The following is an 18,568-nucleotide window of genomic DNA, read 5'->3' as shown; positions in this document are numbered from 1 at the left end:
TTTCGATGAAACAAAAACTAAGTAATATACCCCAAGTTACGTAGAATTTTTGTATATAAGCATTGTCTGCGTTGAATTCGTAGATTTTACGTGAATCCCGAACGAACAAACAGACAAACAGACAAACAGACAAAAATGACAAAAATGATGGAAATGGGTTCTGTTAGTTATCCTTTAACATGCTGGCTATTTTTTTTGTCAATTTCTTCAATGTACAAAAATTACTTTTCTACAGATTTATTATATGTATAGATTACCAATTCAAAACAATGCAATTGTTGAAGTCTGAACGTATTAATATCTATTATATCTTTAGACATGTTATCATAAATTGTTGTGTACAGAAGAAGACAAACCTATTCTCTGAAAGTTATGTAATAATATCTATAATTTACTTCTAATATATATTGACATCTAATATAAAAGGAAATTATAGGTAAGGCGGAAAATAAAATGCTTTTACATTACAATAAACATTTAATTAAAAAAAAGGTATTTTTTTGCATAATCTGTCCTTTCAAAATAAAGAGCCGTTTTCTAATCTTAACAAGTCGTTTATTCCAGTTTAGACCTTCTTGGGCAAAGAAATGGTGACAGTCTTGACTTCGAGGTAAGGATCGAGAGCAGCTAAACCACTGAAACAGATACATTCTATTCACAAATTGATGAAATCAGGGAGGAAAATTCTCGTAGTTAGTTTTAGTAGGGTATGACGGACCCTCTAAGTTATCTTGACGATCCAAAAGGTTTGGTGAGATACGATGCAGCCGAGCGGTCGACGAGTCAACATCTGAATATGCGCCGTTGCGGGGCAAAACACGTACAGAGAGTACAGTCCATTTATTGTCTCGCAGAATTAAAGCTACTTATTTTTCATAACGTTTTAAGTTAAGAAGCATTGTACAGTTTACTTACTTTTCACGGCCAATTCCTGACTCCTTGAAACCTCCGAAGGGTGCTTGAGGACCTTGACCAAAGTACATGTTGACCCTGCAAAATTAAAATACTTAACAATTAGTAAGAGTAAAACATAGTCATGATCAATAAGGTATTTAACGGAGTTAATAATATAATTGGTTAATAAGTAGCGTCCTCATTATATATTCCATCTTACCAGACGACGCCAGCCTCAACATATTTAGAGAACTGTAACGCATTATTGACATTTGTTGTGAAGATTCCAGCTGCCAAACCATAGTTGGTGTTGTTTGCTCGGTCTATGACTTCCTCTAAGGTATCGAACTTCAATATACTTTGCACCGGGCCGAAAATCTAGAGAATGACGAAACAAAATTTAAGAAAATCATCAGTGTAATTTCAATCATGTAGTGAATTATGGGTTCCTTTAATATTATAGCTGAGTTACCTCTTCCTTTGCGATAGTCATATCATCTGTAACGTCAGCGAAAACTGTAGGCTGGATATAGTAGCCAGTTGTGCCGATTCTGTTACCACCGCAAAGCAGCTTTGCGCCTTCCTTTTTGCCCTTTTCAATGTATCCAAGTACCTTTGTCATCATAGATTCATCGACCTGAAAATTAAGTCAATTTTGTGTTGATTCATTATCTTCATAAAAATAAGGAGCTTTTTTTTCCAGTTTTAATTTTGTTTGCTTTTTTTACCTGAGGACCGTTCTGTGAGGTTGGATCTGTGGGGTTTCCGACCTTGATGGTTTGTGCATGCTTCACGGCTGCTTCAACAAACTTGTCATAGATACCAGACTGAACGAACAAGCGGGAAGCTGCTATGCATACTTGTCCTTGATGGAAGAATACTCCATTTGCAGCATAAGGAACCGCTATGTTTACTGAAACAAGAAGTAAGTTTTAGAAATAATCTACACATAAGTAATTTGAGTGGTTGGTTAACATCTTAGTTTAACAAAAAGCCTACGATCAGCGTCGTTCATGATAACAAGAGGACTCTTGCCGCCCAGCTCCAGAGTCACACGCTTCAGATTATTAGCACCAGCTGCTTGTTGTATCAGTTTGCCAACCTGCGAGAATAAACATGTCATGAGTATTCCTATCTACTTCATAGGACAATTTTCCAGAACTTTTGAAGACAGACAACCATGGTTTCTTCTCTTTGCCACTCACCTCAACTGAGCCAGTGAATGAAATCTTGGCGACATCACTGTGATGAGTGAGAGCTGTTCCGGCACCAGGGCCGAAACCATTGACCACGTTCACGACGCCCTTGGGTACCCCGGCTTCCTTTAGCAGCGCTGCCAGCACCAACGCGGTTAACGGGTCTGCTCTGCCGGCTTGACGATCACAGTGCAACCTTCAAGACATTACGAAAGAAAAATAAATATAGGTACTGTCCTTTTATATTAACGTATTAGGACGTCAATTTATAAAATTATATTTACTTACCGGCGGCTAAGGCAGTGCAAACTTTGTTTATGAACATGCCAATGGGTACATTCCAAGGAAGAATAAGTCCACACACTCCAACTGGCTGTTTCAGGGTATAAGAGAACACATCACCATCTGTTGACAGTAAAGTAAAGTTACATATTATATGCCATTCAGTTCGATACGAATGTGTCTTTATAATACATATGGTTTTGTCTTTACCTGCAGCAAGGGTATCGCCGTGTAATTTATCAGCGCAAGATGATAAATAACGAGCAGTCTTCACAAATCTTGATACAAATTGTGAAGCGAAATTCAGTACTGTGCCATTGTTGTATGATTCCAACTCTGCAATGTACTGGGCGTCTCTTTCGATGAGGTCTGCGAACTTGCGAATAATTTCACCACGCTGAGAGCGTCCAATTGCCGCCATTCGGAATTCCGATGGAAAGCCCGTTTTGCGGCAGCGACTGCTAAGTCAATGTCAGCCTGAAATTTTTATATTCGCTGTTTTAATATCTCTTGAAACATAAAACTTTTACCAAGTCTGTCTTCGATCAATTCGATTTCATTGTGACCTAAACTGAAATCAAAAAGTAGACGTAGCCCTGAATCAGTAACCACCATAAAAAATTTAGTATGATACAATTAATCTAACTTTAAAAATTTTCGAAGGTCCCAACTTAGTCGGGATTTCTAAAAAGAAAGGGAGTGAATAGTTTATATAAATTTTAGGATTTCGATCGCGCGTAGGTTAACCGCAACAACTGTTAAACGAGGATATTATTATTATTGCTTATTTTCGAGGAATTGAAAGAAGGACTGTTTCTTTCTTGAAAGTACTCAACATACCTTATCACCTTCAGCCACTTTGGCGATGACGGATCCATCATGAGGGTTGTATGTCTCAAAAGTCTTTCCACTCTGCGCGTCAACCCACTCATTGTCGATGAACAACTGAAACCAATTTGTTTCGAGATATAAAATAAAAACCCTGTACTCCAATTCTTCTGAATTGTTCGTCACTTTTGCAGTCATCATAAGCAATTTTTCTGGACCCCAAAGATTAAAAGGCATACCTTGGTATATTTTATTTGTGGTGCCATTTTAATAAAATATTATAAATTAATGTTGAGGTAAGCACAATCGGAAACTCGATACAACGACCGGCACTAACACCAGTCTGATATCAACTGTAGATCTGATATATTTATTGTTGATTCTATCGAAACAAATCTATCTTAGATTAGTCACGATGATATGGCTAATACGGTGACCGCCAGTGAATCGTACTTACGTAAATACTGCAGGGGGATAATGTGCCTTGGTTGAAACATCACCATTCTTAGAATAAAGTCCTCAGTGTCCCTAGTCTGATGTAGCCTATCCTTTCTGTTCAGTAAATCTTGAGCAATTTTTGTACGAACGGACTTCTCCATTAGATAGTTCAGATGTAAGGCTTAGGTATGCCCATTTTCTATTTTTTGGAATACTTACAATTTTTTTGGGGCTTATGATCATAAACTTCAATATTTTTATATAAGTAATAATACCTGAGCGTTTCAACCCTAAAAAGTACGAAAATATGGTTCAAAAATATTATTTTTTCAAATCATAAGACAATCCCCAAAAACATACCAACTTCACCACTTCCTATGTGTTATTGCTGACAAGAAAAGTGGTGTAACAAACTCCCTAGCCTGTTAAGTTTGTGGAATCTTAATATAAATTATGCCATTCATGACATACTTGACAAAAAAGATGATATTAAACAAAAATAATGGTTATCAATACAAGGTAAAATATCTCCAATCAATATTGGCTACACACCCCTACAAATCTCAAGATGTTAATACAAATTCAAAACAATGCTATCGTTAAAATCTTTGAATTTATCATTATCTATTAACAAATCCTTGGGTGTCTTATCATAAATTGTTATTCACCTGAGTTGATAAACCCACCTATTAATGGTTATGTAATTAACAGAGCCTTTTAACCTAATTTACAGAGCATTTATTTAACCAATGGAATCTTCTAATAATGTTTACTCGTTGATATCTAATAAAAAAGAAAATTGTAGGTAAGGCGGAAAATAAAATGCTTTTAGGTTCTAATAAACATTTAATTATATAAAACGTAAATTAATAATGACCTTTCTGCATAGTCAGTCCTTTCAAAATAAATTGCCGTTTTCAAATCTCAACAAGTCGTTTATTCTAGTTTACACCTTCTTGGGCAGGGAAATGGTGACAGTCTTGACTTCGAGGTAAGCATCGAGAGAACCCATGCCACTGAAACAGATGATACATTCCATTACCAAATTGATGAAATCAGTGAGGAACACTGAATCCTCTAAATTAACTTGTTCAGGAGGTTAGGTTGGTTAAGAGGCATTGTACGGTTTACTTACTTTTCACGTCCAATTCCAGACTCCTTGAAACCACCGAAGGGTGCTTGAGGACAGAGACCTAAGTACATGTTGACCCTGCAAAATTAAAATACAGTTAGGAAGCGTAAATGATATATGTATATACAAAGCATTTAAAAGCTTTAATAGATTAGTCAATGAGCAGGGTCTTCATTAAAATCAATCCTACCAGACGACGCCAGCCTCAGCATATTTAGAGAACTGTAGTGCGGTATTGACATTTGTTGTGAAGATTCCAGCTGCCAAACCATAGTTGGTGTTGTTTGCTCGGTCTATGACTTCCTCTAAGGTGTCGAACTTCAAAATACTTTGTACCGGGCCAAAAATCTACAAGAAAGTCGAAAGGAATTGTAAAAAATCATCATTATAATTCAATCATGTAATGAACCCTTTGAATGAATTGTTCACGGTAAAATTAAAGTTGAGTTACCTCTTCCTTTGCGATAGTCATATCATCTGTAACGTCAGCGAAGACTGTAGGCTGGATGTAGTAGCCAGTTGTGCCGATTCTGTTACCACCGCAAAGCAATTTTGCGCCTTCCTTTTTGCCCTTTTCAATGTATCCAAGTACCTTTGTCATCATAGTTTCATCGACCTGAAAATTAAGTCAATTTTGTGTTGATTCATTATCGTCATTAAAATTAAGAGTTATTTTTATTCCAGTTTTAACTTTGTTTCTTTTTTTTTACCTGAGGACCGTTCTGTGAGGTTGGATCCGTGGGGTTTCCGACCTTGATGGTTTGTGCGTGCTTCACAGCTGCTTCAACAAACTTGTCATAGATACCAGACTGAACGAACAAGCGGGAAGCTGCTATGCATATTTGTCCTTGATGGAAGAATACTCCATTTGCAGCATAAGGAACCGCTATGTTTACTGAAACATACGAAGTTAGTTTTAGAAAGTTAATTTTAGTGATTAGTTAACATATTAGTTAAACAAAAAACCTACGATCAGCGTCGTTCATGATAACAAGAGGACTCTTGCCACCCAGTTCCAGAGTCACACGCTTCAGATTGTTAGCTCCAGCTGCTTGTTGTATCAGTTTGCCAACCTGCGAGAGTAAATAATGTCATGAGCATTCCTATCTACTTCATAGGACAATTTTCGAGAACTTTTGAAGACAGACAACCATGGTTTCTTCTCTTTGCCACTCACCTCAACTGAGCCGGTGAATGAAATCTTGGCGACATCGCTGTGATGAGTGAGAGCGGTTCCAGCGCCAGGGCCGAAGCCATTGACCACATTGACGACGCCCTTGGGTACACCGGCTTTAGCAGTGCCGCCAATACCAACGCGGTTAATGGAGTCTGTTCTGCTGGCTTGACGACCACAGTGCATCCTTCAAGACATTACGAAAGAAAAAGAAAATATAGGTACTGTACTTTTATACTAACGTATTCGGTATGGGACGTCAAATTATAAAATCGTTATTACTTACCCGCGGCTAAGGCAGTGCAAACTTTATTTATGAACATGCCAACTGGTACATTCCATGGAAGGATAAGTCCACAAACTCCCACAGGCTGTTTCAGGGTATAAGAGAACACCTCACCATCTGTTGATAGTAAAGTAAACTTGTAAATACATGGCCATTTTGTAAAATATGAGTAATCCATTTTGTTTTGTCTTTGAAATAAAGGAATTAATAAAATTTACCTGCAGCAAGGGTATCGCCGTGTAATTTATCAGCGCAAGACGCTACAAAACGAGCAGTCTTCACAAAGCTTCCGACAAACATTGAAGGAAATTTAGAACTGTGCCATTGTTGTATGATTCCAACTCCGCAATGTACTGGGCGTCTCTTTCGATGAGGTCTGCGAACTTGCGAATAATTTCACCACGCTGAGAGGCGTCCAATTGCCGCCATTCAGAATTCCGATGGAAAGCCCGTTTTGCGGCAGCGACTGCTAAGTCAATATCAGCCTGAAATTTTAATATTCGGTTTAGTATTTTTCAATTTCATCTCTTTGAGTATATATTTGAAACAAGTTTTTCTTTTAGTGCTTTTGTATTTTTTAGACAAAGACAGATGAAGTGAAATGTGTAAGTGAAGAGCCAAGACCCAAAAACTGTATGATGAAGTTATTCCAACTTTTATAATTTCCAAAGATCCCAACTAAGTCTTGCTCCTGAAAGTAAAGAAGGGTGAATAATTCTGATAGCACCTTTTTTTCTTTTACCCAATTTATTACCTTTTTACCTTTGTTTTAAGCCTTAGGCGGAAATATTTGTTCATTCTCAAGATATTTAACCGAGGCCTGTTTTTTGTATAATCAAAAATTAAGAGATATACTCAACATACCTTGTCACCTTCAGCCACTTTGGCGATGACGGATCCATCATGAGGGTTGTATGCCTCAAAGGTCTTTCCACTCTGCGCGTCAACCCACTCATTGTCGATGAACAACTGCAATCAATTCGTTTCGAGACATAAAATAAAAACCTCAAATGAATTGTTCGTCACTTTTGTATGTATTGCAACCAATTTTAGGCCTCAAAGATTAAAAAGCTTTTCATTGAGTTCTGACATAAAATTGAGTAATTTAATAAAATTAGCACGTCAAATAACGAAATAACCAACCTTGGTGTATTTTATTTGTGGTGCCATTTTAATATAATATTATAAATTAATTTTCAGGTAAGCACAATCACAAACTCGACACCACGACCGGCACTAACACCAGTCTGATATTTACTGAAGATCTGATATATTTATTGTTGGTTTTATCGAAACAAATCTATCTTAGATTAGTCACGATGATATGGCTGATACGGTGACCGCCAGTGAATCGTACTTACGTAAATACTGCAGGGGGATAATGAGCCTTGGTTGAAACATCACCAAACTCAAAACATAGTACCCAGTATTTTTTTTTAGATTATTACCTATAGCAGATCTAACTCAAAATTACTTAATGGATTTTCACCATGAGATAGTTCAATAGGAAGGCTTAGCCCATTTCCAACTTTTTTGTTATAGATAAATATTTTACAAAATTTTTGGGGCTTATGATGATAAACTTCAATATTGTTATGCAACAATTGGGTAAATTATTTAATTTACTTCATTGTCATAAAGTGCTTTGTCATGATGTGTATGTAAAGTTACATCGATGTAGGTACTTATGCTTACACTAGATTGGCAGTGATATGGACGAGCCCCAAAATACTTTTTACGCTAGTGTGAGTGTGAAGTTTATGTGTGAGTAAATCGTGCGTTATAAAGATATGCACGTTTAATGTATGTACCTGTCTACTTAAATCATATTTAAAATCAACTCTAGTAAAAGGATTATTATTATAATTTTCAGGTATGTATTGACAAAATTCAACCATATTTTCACAGCTCAGTTGCCCTTCTCGAATCTCGAAGTGGATTTTGATACGATAATATCCCAATGTATAAAACCGTGAAAAACGCCGTTTGCCTCACGTGTGGATTTATCACTACAGTCTAGGCAAGATTAGCCGAGAATCCGCCGAGACTGTAATGACGAACAAACCTACTGCACTTGTATCAAAATATGTACAATAACTTTCAGTAGCAAGTAAAAGAAGATTACCTATTGATGGAAGAATTACCTAAGAAGTTTATACTCTAAATAAAATCACGAGTCAAGATACAGCCTCACCCGCGTCCTGTAGGAACTGCTGCCGGTACCTGGATAAAAGCCTACAGGGCACACAGTAGCTTTCCCACAGCTAAAGATTTTTCAAATTAGTCAAACAGTTTCAGAGCTTATTCATGTAAAAACGGACAATAATATTAGTGCAGCTGCAAATTGAGAACAACATTTCTTCCTGAAGGTTGTTGAAACTTCCCAAGTGAACATACCAACATTAAAAAACTCCTTCCAATTAAGAACCTACTACCTTTTCAAGACCATAAAAAGAGAAACCGACTTCAAAAGACACTGAAATCTATGTTTAATCTTTGTATAATTTGCCACCGACTGTGAATTTAGCGTACCGTTCCTTAAATGTGGATAAAGGTACCATTATAAGATCACTTGCAGTTCTATTTTTGGGTGTTTGAAGAATCTCCTAATTATACTTTTGATCATTCCGAGGGTCAGTTGACTTACAAAGTGTGTCGATCAAACAGTGCATTTATTCCAGTGACTATTTGTTTGCAAATGCCAAATAGACTGAGGTCCATTTTCAGTGACTATATGAACAAGTTTATCTTAAAACTTTTACTTTCAAAATTGATAGGTGAAAATGTGAATTTAGGTCAGATCTGAGGGCCCGGTCTTACTAATTTTGCATGTTGAAAATGAGAAGTAGTAATAGTAGTAGGTACATAACAAATAAATAAAAATACCAAGCTTATTATAATAATCATTTACTTAAAGAATAATAAGTAGAATTTAAAACAATATATTTTTGGTTAATAGCGTTTTCTTCACGCACAGGTACCTTCGTCGACAACAGTACATTTCAAATGTAAATGTCTTCAGACCTTCTTGGGCAATGAAAAGCATACAGTCTTCACTTCGGTGTAAGATAGCACAGAGTCCAGGCCACTGGAAAAAGAGAAAGCTATTGTAACACTCATAGAAGGTAGAGTAGGTAAGAGCCTAAAGAAGAATTATTGACCACAACATGAAGCCCCACACTAAACTTCTTCGCACTTGACTTCCCAGTTCAGTAAATTATTAAGAATGGTTATTGAGATTTTTTTAGGTTATTTCTTGCCCGGTTCAAAGGTCATTACTTCTTCGGCTAATGTGTGGGACTTCAGAAATATGAAAGTTGATGTGTCGAACGTATTGTGACAACTTACTTTTCACGTCCAACTCCAGACTCTTTGAAACCTCCGAACGGTGTCTGAGGAGTGAAGTGTAAGTATGTGTTGACCCTGCAAAATAAATATTTTTAGTTAAATACCTTCATACAAATATTGTACTTTCATACCTGCATAGACTGTTTATTCACAGGCAAGAACATAATAATCAGAGAACTACTTCTACGTGAACTTTAATATGTTCGTTAAAAAACATCTTTATTTAGAGTTAACCAGCTATCCCAGTCTTTTTAAAATCATTACTTAAATATCTAAAAAGGTCTTACCAAACTGTGCCAGCCTCGACGTGCTTGGAGTATTGTAAGGCGGTGTTAACATTGGTGGTGAAGATTCCAGCTGCCAAACCATAGTTTGTGTTGTTGGATCTGTCAATGACTTCCTCCAGGGTGTCAAACTTCAGAATACTTTGCACTGGGCCGAAAATCTACAAGAACAACAGAAAGAAACAGCTGTGAATGATAAAGGCCAAACAAACAAAAAAGGCAAACTTGATAATAATTTTGATTATGTATTGATTATGAAATTATCATAAATGACAAATGAATTACCTCTTCCTTTGCGATAGTCATATCATCTGTGACGTCAGCGAAAATTGTAGGCTGGATGTAGTAGCCAGTTGTGCCGATTCTATTACCACCGCAAAGCAACTTTGCACCTTCCTTTTTGCCCTTTTCAATGTATCCAAGCACTTTTGTCATCATTTCGTTGTCAATCTATGCAAATGAAATATGTTTTAAATAAAAAAGATTTCAAAATAGTTGATTCTTATGATAACTGAAATATTTATGAAAGTACCTGTGGACCGTTTTGGGTAGCGGGATCTCTTGGGTTTCCAACCTTGATAGTCTTTGCGTATTTTACAGCTTCTTCCAAGAATTTCTTGTAGATGCCAGATTGAACGTATAAGGGAAGCTGCTACGCATACTTGTCCTTGATGGAAGAATACTCCATTAGCAGCAAAAGGTACCGCCACATTCACTGAAAAGTATTAAATAAGTTAGTACATTAGTTGCAATGTATAGTTTGGTTAGTAAGTATGTATTCCAAGTGGCCGAAGAACTCACAATCAGCATCGTTCATGATAACCAACGGGCTCTTGCCACCAAGCTCCAATGTCACCCTCTTTAAGTTATTTACTCCAGCAGCTTGTTGGATCAATTTGCCGACCTGTGGGGGTAAGGCATACATTAGCGTGTTTAATTCAGGCACTTGCATTCAAACGTGTGAATTACATGATATTGTCACTATGCGTATGATTCTTACAGTGTATGGCTTACCTCAACTGATCCTGTGAAAGAAATCTTAGCAACATCGCTGTGATGAGTGAGTGCTGTTCCAGCGCCAGGGCCGAAGCCATTTACGACATTGACGACGCCCTTGGGCACACCGGCCTCGGCTAGCAGTGACGCCAGCACCAACGCAGTTAATGGAGTCTGCTCTGCCGGCTTGACAACCACGGTACATCCTTAAAATAAACATCATTGTAAGGTATCATTTCAGAATTCCAATAAATCGAAATACAACTCATGTTATGAAATAAGCAAGGTGAGTTTCGTAATCCACGCAAAGGTCTACAAAAAGCCTAAGGTATTTCAACTCTGATTCCTCCTGATTCTCAAATTGTAATGACTTGTTAGTGAGTATATTTTTTTTATGGGGACTAACTGTCAACTAACCTGCTGCTAATGCTGTGCAAACTTTGTTCGCGAATAGGTAAATGGGACCGTTCCAAGGAGGATGATGCCGCAGACACCAATAGGGTGCCTTGTTGTATATGTGAACACCTCGCCATCTGTTGAAAAGCAAGTACTTGAGTCATAAATGTCCTCTAAACATTGTGATACTCTTATTAGCCTATATTGTTATGGTTACTTATTTACCTGCAGGAATGGTGTCTCCATGCACCTTATCGGCACACGAGGCTGCAGACCGAATAACGTTAACAGCACTTCCAACAAACACTTTTGCATTGTTGAGTACCATGCCATTGTTATAGGATTCCAACTCAGTGAGATAGTCTATATCTCTTACGACGAGGTCAGAGAACTTGCGAATGATTTCACCACGCTGTGAGGCGTCTAGTTGCCGCCATGGGGAGTTACGGTGGAAAGCACGCTTTGCTGCAGCCACGGCTAAGTCGATATCCGCCTGGAATACATAAAAATAATTGTATTAAATGCTAGCTGCATCACACTGCGTCAAAAATATAAAGATTCGGTCTCTCTTGTTGCATTCACATATTTAATACAGGATTACTTATTTTTTGGATCAGCAAGACTAATGGAATCATAGCGACTTTGCGAAAGATTTTGAATGTCACTGATCTGTTCTAAGCTTTTTTCTTTCTTGGTTTAGTTAGGATCACAATAATATATAAAAGATCTATGTATTATAAAGTTAAGTTATCTCAACAGTGGACTCTAAATGCTAAATGAATTTATTCTCCATTAAACTAAACGATTGTGACATTGTTATACTGGTTTTACCTATTTACAACAAACGTTTCCACATGAACTTTGTTTTCCTTAAAGAGCTATTAATTAACGTAGAACAGTTTTGCTGCAAAACTAGATGCAACTTCGTCTATTTTCCTCAAAGGACGGAAAATAGTACGTACAGTCACAATCAAAAGTAATTTGCTGACTTGCGGCTTTATCTTGCCTGAACGCAGAAATATTTTTATTTTGTTTCTTACACACATATTCAAAAGAAACCCATTTACAATATTCTTGGGTATTAATTTCCCAAAAAAATAATATTTACCGATGAACTTTTATTTGTCCTCGTATGTACCGACTTAGTTGAATGTAGGAATGCATTTACATGAATTTATGTTCTACTTAAACCTTTTTTATTATTAATCTTTATTTTTTGTATTATTTTAAATATTTAGTTTAGATGTATTTAATTAAAATATTATTTTAAGAAGGCTTATAGTTACCGGAACAAGAATTGGATTAACTGATTATCCTTTAAAAGTCGTGGTGGCCTAGTGGGCAAAGAACCAACCTCTCGAGTATCAGGGCGCGGGTTCGATTCCAAGTCAGGCAAGTACCAATGCAACTTTTCTAAGTTTGTATGTACTTTCTAAGTATATCTTAGACACCAAATGACTGTGTTTCGGATGGCACGTTAAACTGTAGGTCCCGGCTGTCATTGAACATCCTTGGCAGTCGTTACGGGTACCTAGTCAGAAGCCAGTAAGTCTGACACCAGTCTAATCAAGGGGTATCGGGTTGCCCGGGCAACTGGGTTGAGGAGGTCAGATAGGCAGTCGCTTCTTGTAAAGCACTGGTACTCAGCTGAATCCGGTTAGACTGGAAGCCGACCCCAACATAGTTTGGGAAAAGGCTCGCAGGATGATGATGATGATTATCCTTTACTATTGCTTCTTAACTTTTATGTTAGATTAAAGGTAGGCAACCATTTATATTTTTGTCTTAGATTCATTTACTTTCTTCCTTATCTACTTGTAATTTACAAATATATAGGATTTTTCTGTTCATGCGTCATATGCAATTTAAGAAAGAACAGTTTCGTAGTTATTATTGTTAGGTAGTATGACACAGTTCTGAGAAAGAACCCCTCTGGTTAATTGTCATACTTTCTCTGTAGGAAGTTATCAGGTACAAACCTTGTCTCCTTCAGCCACTTTGGCGATGACGGATCCATCATGAGGACTGTATGTGTCAAAGGTCTTGCCACTCTTTGCGTCCACCCACTCATTGTCGATGAATAACTGAAAGAAGAGAATAATTATAGTGCTTATTAGTTCTACATAGGTCATTATTTTATTTTTGACTTCAAAGTGCTTTCATCATTTCCTGAGCCTTTTTCCCAGTCTTGTGGGTGCCTTATTATTTAATAATTCCATATAGACTGACAGAATTTTAAAGTGGTCTAGCTAAGTTTACCCGTTTTTAAGGTTCAGTTTTTTTGTGTGTTTCACGGGTATAGCTTATGACAATCACAAATACCGTGGCTAGGATCTTGGTACCAAAAGTACTTTCCTCGAGAAATAGGTGAAATGATGAGGACATGTTTTAGTGCTAAAATCAATTTTTATTCTTATGTATTTGAATTTAGTAATTTTACAAGTATTTAAAAAAAATACCCGCTCAAATAAATATTCATAATTTCCATACCTTAGTGTACTTAATTTGCGGAGCCATTATAATGAATTATAAACTTATGGACGGTATCACTAACACAACACGTCTGCCACGAGTAAAGTGCGAGTCGGGTTTAATGTTGATGTTCTGAGCAGATCACTTTATATATTGTATAACAGAATCTAAATCCCGATATGATAAGAGCTGCCGGCTAGCAAAACAAAAACATTGTCGGCCAGCATTTTTAGAGCTTTGTTTTTATTTTTTTATGGTTGCAGTTTTATGCATACTTATATCACATATTTGAAGGCGTTATCTTTAATTAAAGAGATTCCATTGCCAAGATTTCCTTTGTTTTCATTTAATAAAATGGAGATAGTGTAACTGTTAATTATTTTTCACTTGCGTAGTTTTTGGGGTTCTTAGATAATAAAATAGTTTGAAGTTTATTTTATAGGTCAATTAGTACACATTGTATTGATAACACAGTATACCTTTTACACCATATATGTAGTTCGGGTTTTCTCAATTTATTTGTTAAAAAATACAAAAAAATATTTTACCTATTTTAATATTTTTATCCGGACTAGATACTAGCTATCTATTAAAACGCTCCAGTGAATCAAAAATAATTATTTTGGCGGTGACTGTTACATAATATTGTGCAATCGTGAAATAAGTGTTGCCATGTGTATTCAGACTTCATAATAACTTTTGTAAAAATGTGAGATACATTATACTCGAACCACGGGCTACTTTCCAGATAGTAGGGGTCAATGACATTAAAGGTCAACTGCTGTTTTGTATCGGGAATGCTGCGATAGTTGGGAACACTGCAAAATATTCGATCCACTAGAAATTGCCGATAAAGACCTCTAATAGTTTGAGCTTGAATACTCTTGTTAAAAATTAAATTCCTTTCCTTCCAAAATTTAAAAACATCTTCCGTTGGAATCTAAAAGTAAAAATCTTGATGGAACTGTTTACAGGATTACATATTAAACAAATAAATGTACAAATTTTTTTTTTTTTATATTATGTAATTGTGATTATTGTATTTACTCTCTATGATTTTTAGCCACAATAAATAATGGAATTGTATTTTAAAAATCAAAATTCATGTTTTTTTTTATTTAAATGCCTTATCAAATGAATTTATAAATATATGTCACTAGAAAAACTAATCTGTTGCTAAAATTATCTAGCAAAAATCCTTGCGCAATGTTGGGCAATAGTAAACCGATTTGGGATATTGTTATGAAATAACATTATTCCCTCACGTTTTCTAAGGGTGTATACATACGGGTTAGTTAGCAAACGTGCAGCTGGACGATTATTAATTACAAAAAAATATATATTGTCAAAGCGATTCTCATGTGAGCTTAACACGTGTTACATGATCATCGTGCTTCTTTTGCACCTAGGTTATTTTCTAACAACATTTTATTGACATTTTCAGTAAAACTACTTTTTACCTAAGGTTACCATTGGTTATATTTGACCTTTAAAATGTGTTGATATTCAGTCTAATATAAATAAATGACTTTCCTTTTATCTATATTTTCTCATTCTTGCCACTTAATGACAGTCGGTTCTGACAGACACGAACAAGAGAGTTGTTATCGGCAGCAAAGCCATTATGTACCCTGTCAAAGAATATCCGGTTTGTTAGACGTATCAGATTCAAATTGATCATTATCCAGTTAAAGTTTCCGTAGTAATGCGGGCGACGGCACTTAGTATACATAGTTAGGGATAAAGATACAAACTTGTGCCAGCGTATATTGTACGTAAAAATGTTCTGTGTGATCATGCCCTAATAAGTGACAGTCAACTGTGAAGATAGCGTATTTTTATGAATTTTAGTTTCCTTATCAATATCGTATAAAGTAAGTAATAACATTTTCACAACATTGCAACTGTAAGGATTAAAAATGATCCAAAATTAGGTATATCCTATTTTTTATGAATATTTTATATTCTGTTACGGAAATATACTTGTATTAAATAAAGCATTTTATTATATTTACTTAAGATGTAACAAAAGTTAGCACATAGTTATTTTATAATATAATTTCATTCATACTTTTCTTAGAAGATCTTAACATCGGAACCTGAACAAGAATTTGTTCGGTTGAAAAATAATAAATAGGTTTTTGGAAGCGGAGTTTCTTCTTTCCGACACGAGTCTAAAGGGTTAATAATGCTCAAGGGATTAACCCAACATTTCCCGATGACACTTTCCATTATAACACGAATAATTTGCTTACTTATTTCATAAAATTGTTAACATCAAATTAATTCAACCTTGTCATGCCTGACCCATCTACTGCACTAAAGCACAAATTAATTTGTGTTAAACTGGCTATCTCAAGGAATATTTATCCTTGCTGGCACACGGATAGTCCAAGATCATACAAAGGTGTTCGTGTCTATGTAAACAGTCTTCTGTCTCTTGAGCTTGAGTGTGTGGCATCTCCTCCATGACTTAGTGAGTTCGTAGAATCACAAATGTGACGTTAAGGCGATCTTATTTACGTTTGCGTTTCGTTACCAACCGACTGTTTATCCGATTTGATGGCCATAAAGACTAGTATCTTTGACTTAAAACGGGATATTTTGTGAACTTACATATAATATTATTTATCAAACATTGTTTATTTCACAAACTGAAATATAAGCAAGTACTGTTCGCAATATAGGTGCTCCTGACTAACTGCACTTGAATTTATCATTAATTAAAGTAGATAATTGATTGTTTACTAACATGCTTATTACCCCTGATTATAAGATAATGATAAGCGTGGTTTTTCCATGGTTGCCAAGGTAAAAGTAATGGCCATGAACCTAGAGAACTGTCAACGTTACGATACATATTCTGATTACACTAAATAAAAGGCGATGCCCTGTTTAATAATAAAATTAAACAGCGATCTTAATTTAGCATGAAAGGTCTTTTCAGTCTTAGTGTAAAACTGGTTCAGTAGCTCACTGAAACGTAAAAGGACTTAGAGCTTGTTAACCCACTTTTTAACAGTTGTGGAAATCCTTATTAATTGTAAGAATAAAGATTTCATACAATCCTACTACTACCTACTACTTTTAGTAGAAAATTGGGTGTGTAATAAATTAGAATCACAGTTGTCTTGATTTGGCACTTATCGTTAATACTCCTACGCATAAACAATGATAGGCATCTAAGACTCTTGACCTATAACGGCTTCCAATTTGATAGTAGATATCAACTAGAATCCCTTGTGAGGACTCTCCACAAGGATCGCTAGAGATATCAATATGTGAGGCATAAGTTTGTAACCAAGTATGTGAAATGTTTGTGTTTGTGCGTGACCTCTTTTAGGGTAATGAATTCCTGGAATAACTGACAGTAGACTCTCTAGTCCTTATTACTAAGCTGAATTAATTAATACCTGCTCAGTACTCAAGAATTACCTATGAAAGGAATCCATGTCAAGAGAAGGCCTTGTCTAGAAACTTGAGTGTTATTCGATTAACTGGATTTCGGTAATTTCAAATACCTACATACTTACGTACACATTATAAGTTAACCGAGTATAACATGATTCTGCTTACTCCTTACAAAATCACTGTAAGAAAACCGACTGACAAATTATTTCAATTCCGTGTGTAAAGTACCTATATTCTGCTTACGAAGAATATTTTTTGAAGATTGTCGGCTCTGGTGCCATGCTGTGGTGACAGAAGCAATATCACTCTGCTGTATTCAATTTAGATTTTCTCGTTAAGCACGACGAAAAAAGAACATATCAATCACACTCAACTAGGAAACAGGCAATTCACCGTTTTATTTGTTATCTTTGTAGTTTATATACATCTGACCTTGCGAACATGTTATTATGTGGAGACACGGTAATCATGTCCATTGTTACCGATAGCCATAGACTGCAGTACATATAGATCAGTTGCATTGTAATGGACTGAAATTCAACGTTGATCGTACCGTGGTCTATTTGCTGCGCGAACATTGTCGAGCCCGAAATTCTTTAGCTATAGATAGCATACGAATAGCTTTTGTTATGTGGCGACGTGTGTCCAGAGACAATTTTGTTATATAGGTGGCACAGTGAGTTGGTTGCTTCATCTACATTTCTGCTTTTTGATGAAGAGATAGTTGCTGCTCCATTTATTTTAATACATAGGTACACAAGTTTTCTAATTAATGTTTAGGAGGAAGAGGATTTACTACGAATATTTTGATACTACATTTGTATCAAAAATATATAAAACATTATCAAAAAATTAAAAAAGAATTCGATGATATCTTTGCAAACCGACTGAGCTTCGTGACTAACGTTGATATTATAACTTCGGAATGAATAACGAACAGATAAAACCTTTGTAATCTTAATCAGTGTCTTTGTTATCACTTTATTTCAGCAAACAACTACATATGTTCATAAACAAGTGTGAATTTGTGCGATAGGACTTAGGCCAAAGTCCACATTTCGGTTCTACTTATATCTATCTAATGTAAAAAATGGGTGTGACTAATAAAATTAACAGTGGTATCAATCATATATCTTAACCTTTAGACAGTTTGTGGTATGTATGTAATAATAAAATGTATAAATGTAAATAATAGTTAAAAAGGTTTTGTGCTTAAAACGCAAAAATCGACGACTTGCGCTTGTTATGAAAGAACTATTAAGGATCGATGTTTGTGATCTATTTTAAAAATAGAACTCACACTGGCCTTGACTGGTGTCCGAATATGTATTCGGAATTTAAACAATGTCTCGTTTGTTATTGCATAGCTGTGACTTTGTCTATGGGTGTGCTAAGTAATTTGCCCGGATTTGTGTGATATGAGGTTTTAAT

At 35.8% G+C, this 18,568-nt stretch overlaps 3 protein-coding genes across 3 annotated transcripts; all 3 read right to left on the bottom strand.

Annotated features, from left to right (window-relative positions):
• Positions 1-457: 457 nt before the first annotated feature.
• On the bottom strand, positions 458-3,574 carry LOC110384036 (aldehyde dehydrogenase 1A1). The gene is given in 13 exon segments (XM_049838701.2): positions 458-635; positions 916-990; positions 1,115-1,272; positions 1,367-1,531; positions 1,623-1,807; positions 1,894-1,996; positions 2,100-2,254; positions 2,257-2,286; positions 2,379-2,495; positions 2,583-2,774; positions 2,777-2,849; positions 3,213-3,317; positions 3,440-3,574. Coding segments are annotated over 13 exon segments (1,455 nt in total). The 5' UTR covers positions 3,467-3,574; the 3' UTR covers positions 458-565.
• An 890-nt stretch (positions 3,575-4,464) lies between these two features.
• Positions 4,465-7,524, bottom strand: LOC126053465 (aldehyde dehydrogenase 1A1). The gene is given in 13 exon segments (XM_049838700.2): positions 4,465-4,654; positions 4,774-4,848; positions 4,961-5,118; positions 5,222-5,386; positions 5,481-5,665; positions 5,741-5,843; positions 5,948-6,069; positions 6,072-6,131; positions 6,231-6,347; positions 6,449-6,529; positions 6,532-6,715; positions 7,095-7,199; positions 7,374-7,524. Coding segments are annotated over 13 exon segments (1,452 nt in total). The 5' UTR covers positions 7,401-7,524; the 3' UTR covers positions 4,465-4,584.
• A 1,596-nt stretch (positions 7,525-9,120) lies between these two features.
• LOC126053450 (aldehyde dehydrogenase 1A1) lies at positions 9,121-13,902 on the bottom strand. The gene is given in 13 exon segments (XM_021345070.3): positions 9,121-9,318; positions 9,579-9,653; positions 9,866-10,023; positions 10,148-10,312; positions 10,395-10,506; positions 10,508-10,577; positions 10,664-10,766; positions 10,877-11,064; positions 11,276-11,335; positions 11,338-11,391; positions 11,480-11,747; positions 13,234-13,338; positions 13,745-13,902. Coding segments are annotated over 13 exon segments (1,455 nt in total). The 5' UTR covers positions 13,772-13,902; the 3' UTR covers positions 9,121-9,248.
• Positions 13,903-18,568: the final 4,666 nt, after the last annotated feature.

This window comes from Helicoverpa armigera, chromosome 12 (assembly GCF_030705265.1).
Source record: "Helicoverpa armigera isolate CAAS_96S chromosome 12, ASM3070526v1, whole genome shotgun sequence".
Taxonomy (NCBI): Eukaryota; Metazoa; Arthropoda; class Insecta; order Lepidoptera; family Noctuidae; genus Helicoverpa; species Helicoverpa armigera.
This window is presented reverse-complemented; position numbering and strand designations above follow the sequence as displayed.